At 38.2% G+C, this 13,088-nt stretch overlaps 1 protein-coding gene across 2 annotated transcripts in view; it reads left to right on the top strand.

The window, feature by feature from the left end:
* Window positions 1-8,253, top strand: part of stac (SH3 and cysteine rich domain) — a 32,683-nt gene extending 24,430 nt beyond the window's left edge. The window contains exons 9-13 of one of the 2 annotated variants that reach the window (XM_031282138.2): window positions 196-293; window positions 3,416-3,467; window positions 4,150-4,287; window positions 6,462-7,240; window positions 7,498-8,253. In XM_031282138.2, coding sequence (XP_031137998.1) covers window positions 196-293; window positions 3,416-3,467; window positions 4,150-4,287; window positions 6,462-6,560 — 387 coding nt within the window. In that variant the 3' untranslated portion in view covers window positions 6,561-7,240; window positions 7,498-8,253. Of the gene's footprint in view, window positions 1-195; window positions 294-3,415; window positions 3,468-4,149; window positions 4,288-6,461; window positions 7,241-7,497 lie in introns of those variants that run through there. The other variant, XM_031282147.2, reaches the window with a different exon arrangement.
* Window positions 8,254-13,088: the final 4,835 nt, after the last annotated feature.

Raw genomic sequence — 13,088 nt, 5'->3', positions numbered from 1 at the left:
ACTATTTTAAGATACGACTGCGAGAAAAGTGACAACAGAGAATATGGTGTTGTATTGTATTTGTGTGACTATGAGCTTTGTTTAACCTGTCAGCGTCAGCAAGGTTTTCTTTTCCCTGAGACTTCTTGAAAACCAAATCTGTATGTTTATGTGTTTCCGTGTGTGTGTGTGTGTGTGTGTGTGTGTGTTTTCTAGTTGGAGCAGATCCAGCTACAGAAAGATGTCCTTAAGCTCAGAACCTATGTGGCCTTGTTCAGCTTCACTCCCCAAGACAGCCATGACCTGGAGATGAGGTTAGTGTACACATACACACGTCATTCTAATCAAGAAACATGATCTCTTTTGATCATTTTTTTTGCTATTCAAAATGTTCTGAAGAAAAGAGGAAACAAAGAAAACTAGAATGGCAGTGGGAGAGTGCAGACTTCTGCCAAGGCATGCCCTATGTCATAATGTTAATGCAATGTGAATTTTCCCATTCAGGAACTTATTTTTTCCAATTATTTCGACACCCCATGAATGCAACGCAAACTCCCTTTCTCGCAATGTTAACTAAAGTAAAAGATAATTTGTGTATCCGCCCCGTGATTCGGATCTACAACAAGGTTATGTTGCTTATTTAATCTTAGAGCAAACAAATCTGTACCAGTTCCTAAATATTGCAATTACTTGCATAATTACTATTACTTTTTAATGATCATTTGTTTAAATATTTTTGCATCTTACATCAGTATTCAGACTCTAGTGATAAGGGGGAGGGGGGGGGTGTATTCTCTTATTATTAATTACCACTATCATCATAATATATTGATTAATTGTATATGCAGAGAAACACAATCTCTGTGTGACTCGTTTGTGGGTTTCATTCATTGACTCCTGAGCGTTACAACATAAATCATGAACTTTATGCATGTTGCACCTGTCAATTGCAGTTCCTCTAAACTCTGGGGTGGCCTCATTAATAGTACCTATTTGTGTGTGCCATGATGTCTATTAATATCAGTCAATATCATGTCTTCTTGGATTTATCCTGAGAGTCTTTGGAAAGTCCATTTAGAAGTCCATATATAGCTCCCATGAGGCATACAAAGTGTACCAGTGGCTAAGAGGGGATATATTATTTTTGAATGCTGGCAAAAAAACATATATTATTTTGGTTAAAAGTATGAGACTTGTACTGGCCAATATGTAAATACTCATTCAACTAAGAATATGGAGAGAAAACTTACAGAAAGAACTTGAACAATGGCCAGAAAAGAAGCTAATTTAAGCTATTAAGTATATCTGGTGTTACTACAAGACTAGCAGTGAGGGTAATCATCTTGCATAAATACCGTAGACAGTTGTAGTATGAATTTGTCATTGAGGGCAAAATGCTGCTGCTGCTCTCTGTGGGTTCAAACATTCAAGCATGTTGCCCTTCAATCTGAACACAGTCAAATTACTGTAGTGATGTCACACCTGGTGTTTTGGCTTTGGCAGTTGATTGAAAGCACCTGTTGTATCGTCACTGATTGGTCTGTGGCTCAATTGCTTAAGAACTGCCCAGCTGCAGTTTTCTGTCCTCTGGGAATCAGCTTTGATTTACTCTTTAGCTGTAAAATGAGAACGTTTGCTCCGGCCAGGTTGGCTGGTAGGTGATGCTTGGTTTTGGCCCGACTTGGTCACAAACGTTCTCATTTTGCAACGAGCAGTATACTAAAATATTTTTCTTAAGAACATTTGAGGCGAGGCATAGGCATCATCTCCAACATACTGTACTTTGCAATAGGCCCTGAGGAAGAGAGTATTCATTATGAGCAGTCCTTCAGCCTAAGGACCCATTTGCTCCTGGTTCTCACAGAAACCCTACGAGGATTTAAGGATATGAGAGTGCATTTGTTCTTTCCCTCTTTCTCCTGCACACACACACACTCATGGATATGTCCTCTTCAACCGGCGTAATTTAAAATTCATTGACTTCTTCTCTTGGACTCCCTGTCCACTTGTGATATGGCACAAAGTTCACCAAGCTTTGTTTTAAATGTATTATCTTATGAAAGCCTACATCAATGTTTTTTTTTCTCCTCGAGGTTTCGCTGCAGACAATAATCAAAACATCAAACGCTTGAACACATAAAACACAGATGAAGGGGAAAATGGAACATTTAATCAAAAGGTTCAATTTTCAGTTTAAGCAAGAAAATCAGGTTTGTGATTAGTTTCAGTGGCCGCCACATCCTCTGATTACATGATTACCTTCGACTATGTGGTGATTGTAATGATGATGAGTTCTGCATTTTAGAATATAGAATCAGAAAACCCATTTTCTTTTTTTGTTATTTAATGGATAGTGATTTCATGAACCCTTTGTTCTCCCTTTCATGGCTTACGTTTTCATGATTAATGTGATTTTTAAGGCACAGTACTCAGAGGACATGCTCATATAGTAAATGTGTTTACTTTGTTGTCAACTTAGACGTTTTTACAACATTGGGTGCTGTGCTGTTTCTCACCTACAATAAACAATGTTTTCTGAGTCATGGTGAGCATTGCCAAGCAAAGGACAGACAGTGTTGTAACTGAACCACAAGTGGAAGAAAAAGGAAAATTACGTAAACCAACATTTGACGTTGAAGTATACTGGTCCTTTTTTGTTTTTATTGGTCAAATTTAGCCGACGGCTTTCAACAGATGCTAGTAATTATGGTACATGCGGTGATGGGGTAAAATGATTCATACGTTTCCTGGACAAAGAAGAATTACTCACAGCAAACAGGATTAAGGTGCGTCCAATTAGAAAAAAAAACAAACACCTTCTCTTCTGCTTGACTATACAGCATACCATACATGAATAGGAGGACCCTTTTAAAGAGATCAAGTGAAGAGTTAAAGCTCATTTCATTGTCGACAGAGTTTAACAATGTGTCAATAATTTCACATATAAGCAGGCTTCTCATTTCTACCCAATGACTGTTGATTTTGTTAGCTAAAATGACGCCTGTCACTAGTAGATTTTGCAAGGTAAGTTGGTTCAAAAACTCCATCTCTCCAGATGACTTTTTAATCTTTCCAGCTGTCTCATTTTAAACGAGAAGCATTTTACAGTGTTCTTAAATATGCACTGGATTGGTACGATATCGTGCTAAAAGACAGAGGCTAAAGCTGATTTACATCCAGAGATGTTAATAAAGGTCATTGACATTTTATTGTAGGATAACTAATCAGTTCTGTATTGGTAATTGGTATTTGATTTATTTCAAATTTGTTTGTAGACATGTACCACTAAAGCACAGGGCTAAGGTGGGTCATTAATACCTGCTTTGTAAAGGTGCTCTGTTTCAAAATGTACATGGAGTTATCCAACAATGCAGATAAGAAGAGAAAAACTTTACTTTTTTGAGTGATTTCTCTTTTGTTTGGCTCTATATTGCAGCGCGGGAGACAGAATCTTATTGGCTGACGACTCCAATGATGACTGGTGGAAGGTAGGTACGATACCAACATATTACACCTAAAGTAGTGACATGGCTCACCTAAAACTTTTTCTTTGTTTACAAGTATAATTAACCTTCCAAGATGGAAAAATCTATGCTAATGTTTGCAAGTTAGTTGTTGCCAGTTAACAGATAAAGTGTGTTTTCCAGAAAGCTCTTGATAAATTACAGGAAGTCAAGCTGTAAATTATAGGAGCGAGGCAACAGGTTGCCTCAGGACACAACTGCATGACAGATAAATTAGGGAGACAAAAGGGCCTATACGTGACTGTACAGACGCAGCCGGCTGCCACCAGACCATGAAGAAACTCATCACGCATTTTAACTCTGTTGCTGTTCTCTATATGGCGGTAGATAAACAAAGACATCTGGCATGTTTGCCTTACTTTACCTGATATAACATCTGCATACAGTACAATGTATAGGTACTGAAGGTGAAGACATATAGAGTATACAGTATCTTCTTCTTTATATCTATGTATGTATGTACCAGGTATATAAAAGTAAGTATAATAAAAAAAAACATAATACAGGTTTTATGTACTGTAACCAACATAACCCCTGTTGTTTTTTTCAAGGATTTATACAATCACTGGGTTTGTAATCTTCTTATGTACTGTGAAGCTCTCTCATGTGTCAGCTGTTTTCATGTTTGATGTTGTTGTTTTTTTAGGGGATAATTGAGGACAGGATCGGTTTCTTCCCAGCAGCCTATGCTCATCAGGTGCGGGTTGAAGACCAAGTGTTCAGGTGTACCAGGACGTTCATTGGCTGTAAGGAACAAGGCCAGATCACCCTGAAGGAGGGACAGGTACAGTGCAAACCATATGAGGATGATGATGATGATTATAGGTAGATGATGGATATTTTAAGTGAAAAGTCTTCACATAAAGCCAGGCTGGATAGTATGTTCCCCTTAAAATAGTTTGTTTTTATCCTAAATTATCCTGCTGCGTTATTCTAGGTCGTCTGTGTCAACTTCTGCATCTGTAACGACTCTGCCTTCTATTTCTATTTCTTCGTGTTTTATTATTGTTGTATTGTTCAGGGCATTACTGGGTATTGACCTTTTTGGCAGCTGGTGTGTCTTTTTCAGCTATAGAGACGCTCAACACAATGCAAGCCGCAAGAAGCATAATGCTACCCAGTAAATATGTATATCAAAGACAACATGTGTTAAGTGCATTTTAATTGTAAATTAAATTATTTGTTGTATTATGTGAAGGTTTTTCACGGGTCAGTTTTGCAGAAATGTAGTGCATGGATGTCAGCTTGTAGGAGAGTGTTGTTGCTGCTTCACCAACCAACCAGGTGCTCAAGTATCAACGGACCAAATAGGAAGAGGAAAAACACTAGCTGAATAACTGCAATGATGTCTGCAACAGTGGCCTTTTTGATACACTGGAGGTCAGAAGAATTTGAATTGTACACTGTGGCTTTAAAGGAATGCATGCAAGAAAAAGCTGCAACCTTTTGGTGAATAAAAGCCTTTCAAAACCTGCCAGATAAACCAGAAAATACCTGGCAATCAAGCTAATAATATGGCTAGTTTTCTTAGTATATAATTAAGTGACTTTTTAGAGATGAGAAACTTTCACCAGACAGTAACGATAGGTTTGTTGTTAAGGTTAATTGCCTGCCCTTTAGGGGCACAAAGACAAAACATAAAGGATTAATTTAGACCAAACATTAGCAGGGTTGATCACATGAACGTTGTCGTCATCATGTGTTGGAGAAGCAATGACCTTTATGGTGTGGACATTAAAACTTCCACATTACACCTGTGTCTAATTCATGATCACACCCCAGCCATTAAAGCACATCAGATTCACATCATCCAGCTGCTCTTTAGCCAGCTTATTAGCCTTCTGCAACTCCCACATCGCCTCTTACCTTACCTCTTACCAGCGACTCTTCCCTTGCATATGCTTATTCACTAAATAGCTTAACTGGAGTTGGCTGATAGAGGATCACGCTTAGAAGTTACCACTGGATTAACATTTTGGCAAAATGGCGGTACTTAGATTAGTCCCCCCTTTTCCCACAATGCTTTCCAGGATATGATGGGACTCAGAGGAGACTAAAGTAAGAAAACCCCAGTGGAGATAAAACCACTGAAAACAAGATGATTCTGTGATCTGCTGCCTTTCTTTTCCAGTCACACAAACCCAGAGGGAGATTTTGGATAGTACTAACCCTAACCCATGCAAATATGATGTGTTGTGGTCCATCATAAGGGACTTTTTTTGTTGATATAAAATAACAGTATTTATTCCTCAGAACACCCCCTATTAGGTTTGGATCTCAGTACTCACAATCAGTACACTAATCATAGCAATATTATTAACAGTAGTAATTGCAACTACATCATCATCAGCATTATCATCATCACCTTACCAATGTAATTATAATAATAAATGAAGCAATTATTTACACTCCAGATGGGCAATGCAAAATACGTATTTTGTGATATGAGACTTTCAAAATAATTCAAACTTTGTATGTATAGCGCCTCCAAGTGCTTTACATGTAATAAACCAGTAAAAATTAAAACAATTAGAGACTAATGCACATAAAAACAGAGACTAGAGAGACAATGATAAAATGGAAAGTTTTTTTGTTTTGTTTTGTTGAATATGCTTATGCTAGAGAACATGTGGGGCTTTCATGGTTCATATATAAAAAAACTTTTCTGACAAATATATTGGCAGTAGACCATGTAGCAAGTAGTATGTACTGTAGTAAAAGAGTTTTAAATCAACATGAAAACTGACAGGTAACCAAAGTAAATGGGGGCCTAACTTAAACCTTGAGAAAGAGCCCCAGACTGAAAGTATATGATCAATGGCATGTCAACAGTGCTGTCCATATGCTTTTCAAATGTTTTAACCAAATGTTTTGTACTATGTTTGACTACTTGTTCATTGTACTTTTCTATTCTTAGTAGTTTTCACATTAAAGTAAAATTTCATTTTTTCCCCTTAGATCTGTGTGAGCAGTGAGGGTGAACGCAGTGGCTTCATCAGAGTTGGGAGTGGAAAGAAGAGAGGCTTTGTGCCCTATGACGTTCTGGAAATCATCTGAGACAAATATTCAGAGAAATGAAGAAAGAGAGAGAGAAAGTGAAAGAGAGAGGAGGGGGGGTGGACCTGCAAAATAGCTACAAGAAACCAGTGAGGGAGATTTTATGTCATGGACATAAAAGTGATGCTGGCTTTGCCAATGATGAGGACTCTACTCTGTTGCAGGTCAGAGTCTCTGTACCTTACTTTACTTCCTCTCAGCACAGAGAAAGATGCTGAAACGGCAGACTGTTTGTTGTTTGCAGGGAGACAGGAAATCACTGTTTCACTGGACTTGACTTAATTTATAGAGCCAATGTGTGTGTTTCTTTTCCCATTAGTTTTATTCTGTTACAAGCTGTTCATTTTTGGAAAGTGGAACAGCTTTCTGGCTGTTTCAGCCAAAGAAAAGGAAACAAACACTTACTACAATGATTATTTTTCAAGGTTTCAGCACACACAATGGCATTCCCCTTACACATAGTTTAGTTTCTCACGCTAAGCATGCTTCGTGCTTTTAATGCAAAGTAGTCTGCAATAGACTCCGAAGTGTCTGATTATTTTGGATGACAAAATCCTTGGTGTCCGAAAGGTAATGCAAACATTGAATAAACAAATACAAGAACATTTACTTTCTTTGAAGCCTCAAATCTCCCTTAAAATATATTTAATTTCTACCTGCCATATATCTTTCTGGTAAAGGTAAGGTAAAGGTAAAGGTACTTTATTGTCACATACACATACATGTAGCGAAATTCATTCTCTGCATTTAACCCATCCCTCAAGGGAGCAGTGGGCAGCCATTTACAGCGCCCGGGGACCAACTCCAGATCTGAGCCAGTGCCTTGATCAAGGGCACTGACTGGAGAACCTAGTACATGTTTTTAGATGGTGGGGGAAACCGGAGGAACCCACACAAACATGGGGAGAACATACAAACTCCACACAGGATGGTACAGTTACAGTCCTATGAAATAACTTCAAAAGGTTTCCATGTTTTTCAGGTGAGAAACTGCACATCGGATGCAAGAAAGAGATGTGTGGGAGTGTTTTCAGAGGAGTTCGAAACAATCAAAGACTTCAGAAATTCTCAGTGGTCTTCCAAAAATACCGCCCTCATATTCCCTGGGTTTATAATGTCTTATCCATTGTAATCAATGATTTTACTTAATGATGACTGTAATAGATTTATATCATCATTAGAATCAGAAGCTAAAATTAAATTAACATCTGTGGACAGTCTCCATGCTGCAGTATACTATTAGATTTATTGTTTAAAGCTTGTCTTTAATTTTCTCTCTTTTTAGTCATTTTTGTCGAAAGATTCACGGCTTCATTGCTATAAAAGTGAATGAGAAGGTGCAGCTAGGATAAAATCATTCATGATTAAATGATCGTGTACTCTGCTGGGGATGACTTGTGAACACATGATGGTGCCTGTAAGACAATGAAACATTTCTAGTTTGCGTGTTGACTTTAAATGTGATCACTCTCGTGTGGTTTTCCTCTTTCTCATCACAAACGGTTCGGAACAACACTTCTTGTTCAGATTCCAGTTAAGTTCGTTTCAAAGAGGTGTTGCATCATAGTAGATATAGTATATATCTCTTAAAGGTTGTTCTGCACTGAAACTTGGCTTTATTGAATGTCCAAGAACTCCACATTGTACATAATGTACATACAAGATTAAAATTTCTTCTTTATCACAATAATGATTTTTGTGGTGTCTTGCATGTCTTGACCTCTTTCTGTAAAACAAAGTGTTTACAATGAAATCTATAAAAAAAACACATGCCTAATATTTCACATATCTCATCTTGAATGTTACTGATTCTTCCGTCTGTCAGAAGGATTCCTAAATTTCTGTCATGGTTCTCCTTTCTCTGGTGCTCATTCATTTGCTATCGATAATAAGCTTATCATTCGCTCAAGTGGGCCCGACAAAAATGATGCATCATGCAATTATCCATATTATAATGTGATTTAGTTGCCAGTATAAACAACTGGATTGTGACTCAGTTATTAAGAGTGCGTAAAAAAACAAACCTATTTTCACAGCAATAAAGACAAGTAATGCACCGAGATGCTTTTAATAAGTTTTATATACAACAAATTTCCTTTGTTTCAGTTTTCACATCAGTCCCAAACTCTTAATGCTAAACGTTATGCTTCTAATTATGGACTAATTATGGAAGCACACAAATCACGGAAAATCTAAATGAATTTGCTAAATGAGGTAGTGCATCGTGCACAGGTTTCAACAAGACAATTGTTATCTAAATTCATTCTCAATCACACAGCCATCAGTACACGACTGTACAAGGCATTATGAATGTATTAGAGCCCATTCTGATGCAAGAAAGACAAAGAAAGACTGCATCTGTCCAAAACATAAAACATTAAGCCTCTTCTATTACTGCTGTGTGGCACCAGTTTATTGTGCATTACTTTGTAGGTTCATGAATATAGTAATCCATAACAAGATGTATTCAAAATGTGCTCCTGCAATAAAAACCTAATTTAAAATTCCGAAACAGTTCACTCCAAACAATCCCAAGATAAAAAGAATAGTAATATCAATAATCAATATATTTCTATTTGAGATTGACAATTCATTATTGACCTTCATGAACAACAGAAAAGTTCTAAAAGTGGTCAGAATGTCTTTGATTGTACATTTTTATGGAGTATGTTCAATTTTGTGCCCATCCTCCAAACAAATCATAAGGTTAATCAATCTATCAACCAAGTTTGAACATCTACAGTTTCATGTCGACTATGCAAACTTCCTCTGTTGATAAAGACTGAGTGATACGGCTGACAGTTGGAGAACAAAGGAGTAAGTGGATCTTGAGCGGAGATTGTTTTGTCACTAGCTGTATTGTTGCAGCCTGTTGTGAAAGCGAGTCATTGGCAATCACTCTGCTGTGTCACTAATTTGGTTGTGTCATACATTAACTCAGAGGTTTTTAATTTTATATGCATTAGGTTCATTAGGAATTTTACTAACACTGTTATCCAAAGCATAAAATAAACTATAAACTGTTGTTTCCAGGACACTTTATGATCTCTTCATCTTACAGCTCATTAAGTCTTGCTGGTTTAGCCCCATTTCATCTCCCGGACCATCTGACCAGACAATCTGCACACCCTGCAGTCCACCATGAGAGTCTGGTTCAGACTTTGAAGGCTTCAACAGCTCCATTAAGCAATGTTTAAATTGTCTCTGGTGGCACAGCCCAACTATACAAGTTGAGACAATTACAGGCGGTTTTCTATTTCAGTGTCTGCCCATTTTCCTGTTCTATGTCTGTGTAATGGCACACACCAGGCTGTCACTGCAGGGTGCCGGCAGGTCTCCAAGAGGTGATTCTAGCACCACCTTTTGGTTCATTTGAGTAACAGCAACATCTAGTTACTCCAGGGCTGCCACAGCGGAGTGGAGATAATGTAGGTCTGGCAATACAAGACTACTGAAGAGCTGATTCTGTAATGTTCCAGTGCAACAGCATCTGAACTACTAAAGAACAAGTCACATCTGCGACTTTTCAAGTTGTGAGTAATGCAAAGTTGTAGTTTGTGCAAACTCTTTTTTACTGTATTGATAGCTGTTTATTTCCAGACAAGAGCATACAGAGGTCAGAGTAGGACCACTTTATCAAGTGATTTTTTTTATTTTTCTTACAGAACAAATTATATATAACAACAGAGGTACTCATTCACAATGTGTCTGAAATCACAAAGTGATTGGTGACACTTGATTTCTTGGCCCAACAGAAGGACTCAAGTAGAAATTATTTCTATGCAAAGGTTCAACTTAAAGCTGCAGTAATCAATATTGTTATATGAATGTGAAAGGGGTAGCTTGTATTGGTAAGCAGGGCCCTACTGGGACTGAAATTCAGCCCGGGACTTTAAGATGGAGAGGCCTTTTACGCAGGTGCCCTTGGTGCACGAGCAGAAGGATTTTTTGCAGTTATTTTAATTCTAATAGTGTTTTTATGGTATAAAGAGAATCACATTACGCTGAAGACCTTCAAGAAACTTTAGGATGACACCTGCCTCCTCAGGTTGTATAAGCAAGTCACCACTGCACTGAACACAACCAGGTCAGCAAAACCTAATCTCGAACACATAAGTCACAGTATACTGCTAACTACCAGCATGTCATGTGTCAGTTGGAGTGATAAAATAGTTATAAAACTACAATGCAGTCCCATAAAATAGAGATTTGTGTGTGTGTGTGTGTGTGTGTGTGTGTCCTTACTTTCTCAGCTTGGCTCCCTGGCTCAGCTTCCCCTGTGATGGACCCTGCCTCTGCTTACTGATTGTGCAGCTACATATGCATGAGAAGAAGTTATATATATCAGTATATATCAGTTATAAATATGACTAAGAATAAAACATTTTCTAATTCAATCTGTGCTTCAGTCAAGTTATTATCTAGTATGTGGAACTATTGGCATTTTATCCTATATGTAAATATCTGATTGATTGATATGCCTAATATGATTGCCTACCCAGCCCTGCACACTGCCCCTCTACCTGTCTGTTTCCTGCTCTTCCTCTCTCCTCCTCCTCCTCCTCCTCTCTCCTTCCTCCTGCTCCTCCTCCTCCTCCTCCTCCTCATCAATATGACTGCAGGGGTCATCCTCAACCTGTCCCTCTCCATCACTGACCTTAACAGCTAATATACATACAGAGATTCCTTGCTTATAGAAGGATGTTGTCTGTGTGTGGTGACACACTGCAAACTGCTGTTTATAATATATAATATATCTATAAATATGTAAGGGATACATGGCTATAACATGATAACAGCACATTTTTATTACATGGCTACCTACCTACCAAATAAATCAATAATTTGACACACAGTATTGATTTAAAAAGGAGTTTATTGTTTTAAAAAACGATTGTATTGCTTCCGCTAAAGAAAATAGTTCTGTCTCTACGGTTAGAATCCTGCGTGTCCATGGCAACGCTCTGCTTTGAGCGGACTGTTATCAAGCAATAACAGACCGCATTCATGGCACGAAACTAATACAATCGTTTTTATAGCAAACCGCCTCGCTCTACATTATCCCTTAAATAATATATATGCCTATATTTAAATGCAAATATAAATAATTTCAGTGTATAATAAACACATCACACCTGTCCTGTCCATGCTGCTGAGTCCTCCTTTCTCATCTGTAACGTTACCTCCTGCCACAGCACCCTTTTCACGGAAAAGGTCTGCTGATTTGGCGCATTTAACTGCCTCTTGTGCCAACATTTTTTTCTTTTTCATTCTTATTTTTTCGGCCCCACCCATTTCTTTCTCTTCTTTTCACCATTTTTAACGCCCGTCTCTGTTGCATTCATACAAATCCAAACCTGACTGAAAGTAAACTCTTTTTTGTGCGCCTTAAGTTTGAGCCAATCGGATGTCAGGAAAAACGAGGATCAGTCCAAGTTAGGAGGGGCCGCTCGTATCTCCCCTCAAGATTGAAAGTATTGGTTTGGCCCGTTCTGAAACACACACACACACACACACACACACACACACACACACAGACACAGCGCTCCGCTGTAGCTGAACGGCCGGCCAGGCCGGTCGCGTATGAAAGAAAAAAAAAAAAAATACAAGAAACTTATTGACCGCCGGCCGGTTCGGCCTGAAATGGACCGGCCGTTCGGGATTGTTCCCGGTATTCCCGATGGCCAATCCGCCCCTGTTGGTAAAGCACAATTATGATTACTAGCCTACAGATTATTATCACCCATTTCTGCATTTCCTCTCAGCTCTAAGGAGCTTTATAGGATCTTCCACCTCATTAGTGGGAATGCTGTTCAGCAGCATTCCAACTATTGTTGTTCCTGTCGGCCATTTTGTTTATTTTTAGTGGGAATGCTGTTCAACAGCATTCCAACTATTGTTATTCTGTTCTTTATTTAGTGGGAATGCTGTTCAGCAGCATTCCAACTATTGTTGTTCCTGTCGGCCATTTTGTTTATTTATTTTTAGTGGGAATGCTGTTCAGCAGCATTCCAACTATTGTTGTTCCTGTCGGCCATTTTGTTTATTTATTAGTGGGAATGCTGTTCAGCAGCATTCCAACTATTGTTGTTCCTGTCGGCCATTTTGTTTATTTATTTTTAGTGGGAATGCTGTTCAGCAGCATTCCAACTATTGTTGTTCCTGTCGGCCATTTTGTTTATTTATTAGTGGGAATGCTGTTCAGCAGCATTCCAACTATTGTTGTTCCTTTCGGCCATTTTGTTTATTTATTAGGGGATGCTGTCAGCAGCATTCCACTATGTTGTTCCTGTCGGCATTTATTAGTGGGAATGCTGTTCAGCAGCATTCCAACTATTGTTGTTCCTGTCGGCCATTTTGTTTATTTATTTTTCTTTTTATTCCCTCTTCCGTACGTTTTTTGGCTCTCTGTAACTTCTGCATATGTTCAGCTATTAAAACCATTCAACTTTTAAAATGTTCAGCTCTTTCAGCTAATGATGGGACTTCTTCAACTTTTTTTCTACTATTTATACTTTTTTAAATATT

This window comes from Sander lucioperca, chromosome 18 (assembly GCF_008315115.2).
Source record: "Sander lucioperca isolate FBNREF2018 chromosome 18, SLUC_FBN_1.2, whole genome shotgun sequence".
NCBI classification, from domain to species: Eukaryota; Metazoa; Chordata; class Actinopteri; order Perciformes; family Percidae; genus Sander; species Sander lucioperca.
Note: the sequence above shows the minus strand (reverse complement) of the source record. Positions and strands in the feature narration are given on the sequence as shown.